Source organism: Stigmatopora argus, chromosome 12, assembly GCF_051989625.1.
Source record: "Stigmatopora argus isolate UIUO_Sarg chromosome 12, RoL_Sarg_1.0, whole genome shotgun sequence".
Taxonomy (NCBI): domain Eukaryota; kingdom Metazoa; phylum Chordata; class Actinopteri; order Syngnathiformes; family Syngnathidae; genus Stigmatopora; species Stigmatopora argus.
Window position 1 is genome coordinate 7782403 of NC_135398.1, and position 9730 is coordinate 7792132.

Consider the following 9730-nt stretch of genomic DNA (forward strand, 5'->3'; position numbering starts at 1 on the left):
ATTGAAGGCGGTTGGTCGTGTATCTTGATCTCCATGAAGAAAAAAAAATAACTCATTCGCCACTATTGACAGCGATCCCCGTCTTATCATTACCATTCACTACGTCGCCAACTTGAGCGACCTCTCCGATTAGGGAAGAGGGTCACTTATAGGTGAGGAGGGGCTCATGTCTTCCATGTGAGTTTGTGTTTTATTGTCCAGTCAGTGAAAAGACAAAACATAGAAATTTCTTACAAAAACAAAAACCTTGAGGAAATATTTCCAGCTGGCGCAAAGGTAGGCGTCTACCGGCCGCGGCCTCCACCCCTCGGCACGCCCCGCATGGGTGGGCCTCCTCTTCTGTGGCCGGGCCAACTGCTACGCGCGCCACGTCCTGGTGGTCCGTAACCGTCGTCCCGATGAGGAGGTCGAACTGCGGGCAACGCGAATAGGTCAGAATTGACGATGGACATGTTAAATGTAAAATGGGAGGACTGACTGGTTGTTTTTGTCCCCTCCCAGTCCAAATGAACTGGATGTTCAATTAGTAGGAAGACTGACCCGCTTCGACGACCGGTCCGTCTCGTTCTCGGAGGTCGGCGATCCCCGGGCCGTCCTGCCAAGGCCTTTTCCGCGGCGGTAGAGACGCCATGTCCATCCCTTGCAGAGACAGCGAGCGCTCGCGGCCGGCCGTGGACGTCCCGTCGTGGTAAGAGGGCTCGTCACGGTAGACGTCGGGACCTGAGCAATCGTGACGCGGTCAGCATCGGTCTCGCCTCCCCGTCTCGATGTGAGCGTACCTCCTCTGGGGAGTCCTCCGCCTCGCGGCCGGCTCCTGGCCCCGGCATCCCAGGCCCTTGCGTCCTCTGGGGTGTCGAAACCCTCCTCCTGGCCCACGTAGTCTTCGGGGTAGCCCCGATTGCCGGGCCGGCCGGGACCCCCTCGGAACCTGAGGCGGCGAGGGAGCGGTCAGAGTCCGGTTCAAATCCGAGGGGGGGAAAAACGGGTCTCTCACCTATCGTCTCGTCGTACTCTGAACTCTCCCACGTCTCGGAGGGGTCTGTCCTCGGACCCCCAGCCGGGCACCGCTGCCGGCGGCGCCCCGCCTCCTCGTGGACCCGCCCCTACCCGGGGTCCCGCCCCACCCGGGAAGGCGTGTCCCGGTCTCCAGGGCTCGTCCCCTCGCCCGTGGAAGTCCTGACTCGTGTCAAAGTCCTGCGCTGCGTGCTGGTTGTCCCCCCAGTAATGCTCGTGCCCCCCCGCGCCCTGGTGGTCCAGAGGTCCTATATGGTGATTGGGGGCTGGCCCCCGGGCATCTGAAGGAGAACCAGACAATGTTAAAAAAATGAAAAATGAAATCTCAGATTTAGTTCACCATTAATTTTTTTTCCCGATTTGCCGAACAAATTTAACCTTTATAGGGCACTCATTGGCTGCCATTGACGGAACTCGACCTCTAATCCATTTTGACAGCAGACCAGGGCAGTTATTTTGTGAACAGAAAAAAAAAATCACCAAATCCCCCAGCTGGGCTCACCTTTGCTGTTGGGTCCCTGCTGACCCCTGCTGTGTATGGGGGCCCCAGGGTTCTGTGCCTGCTAGGACCAAAACACAAGTCAGAATGTTGACGTGGAGTCGGCACACGTGACGACACTCACCTGGTGCTGCATGAATGGGGGCCCCTGCATGTTACCCGGAGGCCCGTGCATCCCTCCCATTCCAAAATTGTTATGCGTCCTGGGCGGCATGCCCATCATTCCCCCCTGAGGTCCCATCATATTTCCTTGAGGCGCCATCATGCCCCCCTGAGGCGGCGGCCCTTGTAGGTCCCGGGGCCCCATTCCTCTGGGCGGAGGCCCCATCATCCCCGCGTGCTGAGCCGGCATTCCTCTGGGACCGGGCCCCATGTTGGGAGGTCCCTGTCCCAAGTTCCTGGAGGAGCCGGGGTGTCTCTGCATGTCGGGGGGACCCATCATGCCCTGAGGGTGCCCGGAAGAAGCGCTCATCTGGCCGGGAGGCATAAAGGAAGGTCCCATGGGCGGGGGGCCCATGTTGTTGGGCTGCGGAGGAAAATTCGGCGGCCCCGCGGGGCCCGGGAAGCCCGACGCGGGGCCCACTCCCGGTGGCATGCCCTCGGAACTGCCGGGGTTCATACGGTCCATGCGATCCATCTTCATCTGTTGATAGAAATCAGCAACCAATCAGAATGTGCGGCGCCCACCCCCGGGCCCCCCAGTGACTCACCTCCAGCATCCCTGGGTTGGTGTACTGCATCGCCGCCATTTCCTGATCAAAATCGGCTTGATTTCGCTTTTTCATATCCCCTTTGGGCTCGGCCTTGCGCTCTTTGTGGCCGTCGCCAGAAGGGGGCATCGCGGGAACTTTATTGTCCGCCCAAGCCTGTGGAGAAAGGGACAAAGACCAAGTAGGTGTAACTTTGACGTATTAACCCTTGATTAGGGCACTCGGGAGCCATGCCGGTAACAACTCAAAGGAAGGAAGAGGACGAAGGAGCCCTGGCTGACCTGTTGGAATTGAGGGGGGATGGGTTTGGCGTAGGGGACTTTCTTCTGGGGGACCCTCTTGTTGTCCTTTCCCATCACCTCGTCCATGCCCCAGTCCAGGCCCGGGATGGACATCTCATCCTGGGCTTCTTCCTTAACTGCAGGCAAAACCACGGTGGGTGACGGCGATTCGGCCGTTATCACGCCGAGGGCCTTCTCCGACTTACGAGTCTGCTCCTGCTCCATGGCCATCTTTAGCTGCTCGGGAATGCCCATTCCGGGGATGGCGGCCATGCTGTTGGGCTCCATGTCGTCTGGCGAAATAGAGACAAATGCGCTTTTAGACGACATCTCTACGTGGTTGCTCAGGGTGTGTCGAGTATCAATAATCCTTTTATTTATTAGGTAAAAATGACTGACCGTATTCCATGCCGTCCTCCGACATGCCAGGGAGAAGGTTCAGGTTGTAGCGGTCCCTCATTTTGTCTCCGGGACGATTCCTGGTCCAGAATTTGCTAGGGAAATACAACAGGTCACGGGGTTACACGTGTACGTCGGCACCGGGTCGGAGCACCGTGGCGAGCGAGCCGTTACCTGGTGTGGTCGTTGGAGCCCGAGCAGAGGATGTGGCCGAGGGGGTGCCAGGCCAAGCTCCAGATCATGCCCTCGTGAGCCATCTCCATGCCACCCACTTCCTTCTCCACCCTGACGAGGGAGCGCACGCATTTAGATTTTAGCGATGAAAGCGAGACGGGGCTTCTCTGGCGTCTTTCCTACCCGACGTTCCAGAAGAGCAAAGAGCCATCGGAACCTCCACTGGCAAACAGGCCTTCGTGAATAGGGTGCCAGGCCACGGCTGAAATCAACAGGAAACACAAAAGTGCCTTAGGGTTGTGATTTTTTTCCAAACCAATTACAACAGTCAAATTGATGTTGTTTTCCCATTTACATTTTCAATTAAAAACAAAAAGGTCACAGCGGCTATAATGATTTTTTAATTTCTGTTTTACAATTTAAAAGGAAAAAATATATAGTCATTCTTTTCTATATTTTTATTTATTTTTTCTCGTTTCATTTACATTTTAATGAAATGAAATGGGAGATATTGTTTTGATTTTTCTAATTATAAAAGGGACAATTGCACAATTATTCACTTTTTATTCCGGTATATATTTTTCGGGTTTCATGTATTTAACGTTTTAATTAAAAGGGCAAAATATTCTTCTTTTTTCCAAGAACAAAAGAAAACTAGAAATTATTCTTTTAGGTTTTAATTTAAAAAATACTCTTCATTTTACTTTTAAAAATTTAATATTCTCTCAAATTGAAGACTAAGAAAAATGTAAATTAATTAGTTATTTTAGTGAAAAACATGAAGTGGACACGAGCCACACAAACATTGAGTTTGACAACAGTCTTTTAGAGAATAAGGGGTCTTATTGTGACTGAAATTGGAGAAGAAAAAAGTTTTAATCTGGTGAAGACGCTGGTGTAAATGCGCTTTCGGTCAGACATACCTGTGGCTTCTTTCTTGTGCCCTCGGAAGACCTGCAGCTCCTCCTTCATGTTACGGATGTCGAAGAGTTTGCAGAGGTGGTCCCGCGACGCCGTCAGCAGCCAATTGCCGTTGGAATTCCACTTCACCTCCATCACCGTGTTCTTGTGGGCGTGTCTGAGGGAAGGCACACGCACGCCAAACGTCATTTCAAGCAGTTGTCAAAAAACAGCACTGCCAAATATAATCGGCAAATGGCTGGGCGATCTTGGCTAAACATCACACCATTTCTCCTCCAAATAATAATACTATTTATTTAAAATAGGTTTTAGTCTTTTTTTTCGAGTGGTAGTTTTAAAGATTCTGCAGTGAGGTATCTGTGTAAATAATAACTGTCTTGCGAGCTAAATAACATGAATCAATGTTTATTTTGTTGGTGCAATAATAGTCTTTCATTATATATTAGCATGAAACTAGCAGGTGTTTGTGCATAATTTTTTACAGTTTATCTCAACTGAAGATAAACTGCTTGAAAACCAACATTGGATTCAGTGCTATACGTAATTTCCTTTATGTGTGTCTAGGTTTACAGTTTACTTCAAGATTTCTTTGCGGGACTGTTAGCTACCTGCTAAGCTAGTTTATTTACATCTTCACCAAGTTTGGGCGCTTTTATATGTCAGATTAGATCACCGAGATTGACCTTTGCTGCGATAGTATAGGCTAAACAAAACTATACTTGGGGTGTCATTTTTCTGTGCCCGGCCGGTTTTACTCACAGGGTTGCCAGGCTCTGTCCCGTCTTTGGGTCCCAGAATTTGATAGGCTGCTGACTGTCTTTGCTGCCGGACACCACTAGTCCTTTTGACGGGTGCCAGTCCACGCACTTTACGTCAGCCCCGTGACCTGCAACACGAAAGACGTGTCTGGACTCGTAATCCGCCATAAGGAAAATTAACTATACGTTATGATCAGTTTTTTCTTTTTAGTAACATTTCATGACCACTTTAAGGGAACCTTAGAGGCCAGAGGTCACGTATTATTCAGTTCTGTGTTCCTGTTTCTGTTCAAGATAACTGAAAAATCAATAGAGGATTGTCATTAACCATGAACGATGCATTTCCAATAGGAAACAAAAGAAAACAAAAAAAATACGTTTATTTTAGTGGGTCGACTCAGAAAGACTAATTTTCCTTAATATGAAAAACTGTCAAGAGTGGAAAACAACAATCAATATTTTTTTAGATGCAAAATATGAATAAAAATACATTTTAAGTACTTTGAATGTAGTTATTCAACATCGACCCTAATTGGATTGTGAAAATCAATTTGATCGTGCACTAGCGGTCCAACGCGGTATCAGCGGTGTCTCCTACCTCGAAGGATGCGCTCCTCGTGGCAGCGCTGGAAGTCCCAAATCCGGACGGTGCCGTCATCCGAGCAGGTGGCGAACTTACTATCGGTGGGCGAGAAACTAGAAAACAGACAGGAAGTGACACGTCAAGGCGGTAGACGGTCCATAACTTGGTGTGGCCCAGCCTAGCGCAGGACAACTACTCCAAATGTTTCTCTGCCATTTGAGTTCCAGAATCTAAACTCTGTATTTTCCTTATTAATTTCATCAAAATTAAAATCCCATTCATTCATTTTCCACTTTCCAGTGTGGCTTCACAGCAGATTCACATGTAGAAATTGCCTTGAGTAGTCCAGATAAGCTGTTTTTGTACAGCTCTTTTGATTTTTGCCTCCAACACCTTCAGCACATCAAATCATCTATAAATTTAATGGATTAGCATCATTTCAACATAGTTGGACCTACCTTGGAAAAGCTCCAAGTGCAAGTTGGCGCTTATGAGTCAAAATATAGCCTAATGTAACACAGCTTAAGTTTTGGGACTTGGTGCAGGCTTAGGTTTGGATCTTGAATCATTTTGAGGCAAACTTGAAATTTCAGCCTCTCAAGAGTTAATTTGTCCGTTCTATGATCCTCCATTACCATACAAAACAAGGCATTTGCAAGCATCTGCCTTTAATCTGGAAAACAACCCACATTTTTGCCAATTCCCCGACAGACGAAGCCAGGAACTAAGTCATCATTCATCTGTCAATTTGTAATGACGTCCTGTTTTTACGAGACACCAATCATTTACCTCCACCAGGTAAGATCTGCAGCAACTGCCTGTTTCTGTTCAAGATAATGTAAGATGATCAAACGTGCGGGGTCTGTTTATAATGTGAAACAGAAGAGCTGATTCAATTTTGGACTGATAAACATAAAGGTCACTGAGTTTAAAAAGGGTATTTAGTATTAACTTGATAAGGGATTAGCCTATTCAACTCAAATTTGCACGCTAGGCAATATTTGTGTTCAAGATTGGAAAGCGTGCTTCAGGTTTAAGGTCGAAAACAGGCTCGCAGGATGGTAGGTTGACGATGACTCGTGTCACCAGTGTTAAATTTTGAATGGAAGTTCAAAATAAGGCTCCTTTGTGCCTGGCATAGGACACTCGAGACCTCTTTAATTTCCTGTCACATGACTGCACCCACGCTAAGCTAGGCCTGCACTTTAGGCCTAGCGGACGCCCGGGTGGTGACATAAACAACCAGTGTCAAGTGCGTTCAACTTTATTGATCCCTGCCAGAGTGGCGGTCTGACCTTTATTAACCCCATTTTATTAGCACATACATCCACAAGAGAAAGACAAGAGAGGGGACCCGGGCGAGGCTGGACTAGGTAAAAGTGCAGATGGGGTGTAAACCTGGCTTCTCTCACGGCCTCCTTATGCGCCTGGAACATCTTGACGTTGTTCATGTTGGACTGCCAGTACTTGACGTAGCCGCCGTGGTCCGCCGTCAGCATCCACATGTCATTGTGAGACCATGTCATGGCGCGGACCGGACTGTCGTGGGCCTGTGGTCATAAAACAGAAAGTCAGACCACGCTTTGAGTTTGTCACATTCAGATTCTTCTTGTGTCATTTTGCCTCTCTCGGGAAAGCAAGACAAACACGTTTACCTGTAAAATGGTCTCAAAGTTGAACGTCAGCCCATTCCACAAGGTAAACTCGCCGCTTGAGGCTCCCGTCACCAGCCGACGACCCTCAGGAGTCCACTGCGCCCACACAAATTGTCATCAGCATTGAGGCCATAGTATGGAGTTGGGAGGGGGGTCTGGTTACAAACTCACCCGGATGACAAAGACGGGACATTTGACTTTGTTAGTGGATGTGCGCACAAACTTGGTGGTGACGGCGTTCATGGGATTGTTCAGCATTCCGATAGGCGGAACCAACTGGGAATAGAAACAGGCAGGTTTAATCTCCACTGATATTTCAATAATATAGAGATGTCCTTTTTTTGGCGGAGAAATAAAAATAACAACAACCACCATTCATATTTCAGGGAATTGGAATCAATATTGAATTAGATAGAAAATGGAATTGGACCAGATGGAGGAAAAATGTAATCCAGCTCGGAGGTTCTTAGCAACACTCAAAGAATAGGAAAAGACCACCTACGTCATTATAGCAACCGGCGTTGGGTTGGATGGCTCGGAGGTCACGATGATCCCGTTGCCACTGACGATTCTGTCGCCAAAAAGTCAATGGTCGACGACTGGGAGCGGACGCTAGCGTCTCCGGGAAGGCATCGTACCTGCAGGTATCTGATGACGGACGGGTTGTAGTCGATGGTCTTGCGGTTGACGGCCTTGCGCATGCGCTTGCCGTCGAAGGTGAGCTGCTGCATGGCCTGCTGCTGAGCAAAGTCGGGCCGCTTGTAGAACACCTGCCGCGGCGCCTGGTGCTGGAAGCGCGGCATGTGGAAGAAGCGCTGCGGCGAGCTCACGTCCGTCGCCATGGCCGCACCGAAAGCGCACCTGTGCCCAGATCCAGCCAATAAATAAACATATGAATTCACTGGGCTCGTCATACGTTAAATCTTTCTGCGCCATTGACAATGTTGGCCCTTTAATAATGTGGCTCATTTCTTTTTTTTTTTTCGCCTGGAAAATCTAATGAGTTTATCACAAGTACGTCTACCGCTGCCAATGAGTGACATACAGATCAAAAATTGCAGTCTTACATGTTCAATTTGTTGGTTTGAATGAGAAATTTGCTGTTTTAGCACAGGATGTTTCCATCTTGAATGGAAATTTGCTGTTTTTAGGACAAACTTAAGGACAAATGGACATTGTATGACTGTTTTTTTATCATTAAAAACGTAACATTTGACAGGGATGGCTTCCAGCGACTAATTAGTGCCAGCCTCTTAACTAAAGCCCTTTAACGGGTTTACAAAAAAAGTTTTATCCACTTAGTGTCATTTAAAAAATCTCCAACACACTGACAGTAGCATGCTAAAACGCAGGACGAATGTTTTAATTACAGGGATGTTATTTACTATCGTAGTGTAAAGCATGTATAACATGTTCATGATTTAACTTGATTAGTGTGCTGTCTGAACGATACTTTGGAATATTGTGTTAAAATAGATTACTATTGTTGCCCGTGAAATTAATGATATTTTAACTGCTTTTGTTGGCACTATCTCCGGTCTGAATGCTAAATTGGCTGATTTTATTCTTACAACTGTTGCTGTTCTAATTGTATTATTTCGTGACAAAGGTTGCCGGTGAGCCTGAATGCGAACATTGCGCCGCGGCTAGCTCGCAGCAAACTAGCCCAGTTAGCACGAGGAGCTAATTGAGCAAAACAAGCCGAAAAAGCGTACGCAAGCGAAAGCTTTCCAGCGGCGATGAAACAACGCGGTACAAGTGTTTAATACTGTGCTCGTGGGCCGCTAGAATGCGCGTAAATGATTGTTTCTTCGTGTTGTTTGTTAGCTGCGAGGCTAATGGCGGCCCGGCCGCTACTACTTCCGGCGCTTCTCGGCGCCTAGTTTGAGCGCCGCCACTCACCTGAAGTCTCCCGGGTAAAAGTGAGCTCGCTAGGAGCGAGCGTACGCCGGGAGCTTGGTCCTCTCTCGCGACCAATCCCTGGAATTCCGCTCGTGCGTGTCCACTTAATGCCGCTTTAGCCAGCAGCTAACACGAGCGGCTGCGGCGCAAACATGGGGCGTGACGTCACAGCGTCCCCGTGTACGCCCCGCCCCGGTGTTGTGACGTCGCCGTCTCACGGCACGAGATGCATAAGCACGTGTGACGTATGTCTTGTTTTCCCTCTGTCTATAAATGTATGTAGTTTGGTATGTTTTATACTGTAATCATAATTTTTGATAACTCTTTAGCGCGTCGGCTTCACAATTTTGGTTCGATCCCTGGTCGATCCTCAATGTGTTGCCTGATCTTGCATGGGTTTTCTCTGGGTACTCCCACTTTCCAAAAACATGCAGGGTAGGCTGGTTGAGATATGTAAATTGTCCCTAGGCATGTGTGTGAGCATGAATGGTTGTCCGTCTCCTCATGCCCTGCGATTAGCTGGCCACGACTCAAGGTCCCCCAGCCGGCCTGGTGCCCGTAGTTAGCGGGGACTTGCTCCAGCACCCCCCGCGACCCTTGTGAGGATGACCAGTTCAGAAAATGATTGAATTAATGTTCTGCACTGTTCAGATCTAAATAAAACCTGTTCAGTTTACAAAGTAGATGGCATGTTTAAAATGTAAGCATGAATAAAGGTTTGAGGAGGGAAATACAACCACCTGGACAAAAAATGTATTCCTTTTTTTTTTTACTTTACGGTAATTGCCAGTAGATAAAACGTTAAAGGAAAGTAGAGGTTAGCTGTTTGGTTTC

The 9730-nt window shown here is 48.2% G+C and overlaps 1 protein-coding gene across 2 annotated transcripts; it reads right to left on the reverse strand.

Annotated features, from left to right (window-relative positions):
• Positions 1-171: 171 nt before the first annotated feature.
• On the reverse strand, positions 172-9121 carry wdr33 (WD repeat domain 33). Of its 2 annotated transcripts, none has more exons than XM_077615436.1 (21): positions 8897-9121; positions 7633-7855; positions 7497-7565; positions 7166-7270; positions 6995-7090; positions 6738-6889; positions 5355-5452; positions 4758-4884; positions 4001-4155; positions 3261-3339; positions 3078-3188; positions 2904-2998; positions 2711-2797; positions 2505-2641; positions 2224-2379; positions 1638-2156; positions 1517-1574; positions 995-1295; positions 780-928; positions 541-720; positions 172-412 (listed from the first exon to the last, which is right to left on the reverse strand). In XM_077615436.1, exons 2-21 carry the CDS (start codon positions 7834-7836, stop codon positions 285-287), a joined length of 3006 nt encoding a protein of 1001 aa, XP_077471562.1. In that variant the 5' UTR covers positions 7837-7855; positions 8897-9121; the 3' UTR covers positions 172-284. The 2 variants fall into 2 exon arrangements, with proteins under 2 accessions (XP_077471562.1, XP_077471561.1); XM_077615435.1 differs by having other exon boundaries at positions 1517-1577.
• Positions 9122-9730: the final 609 nt, after the last annotated feature.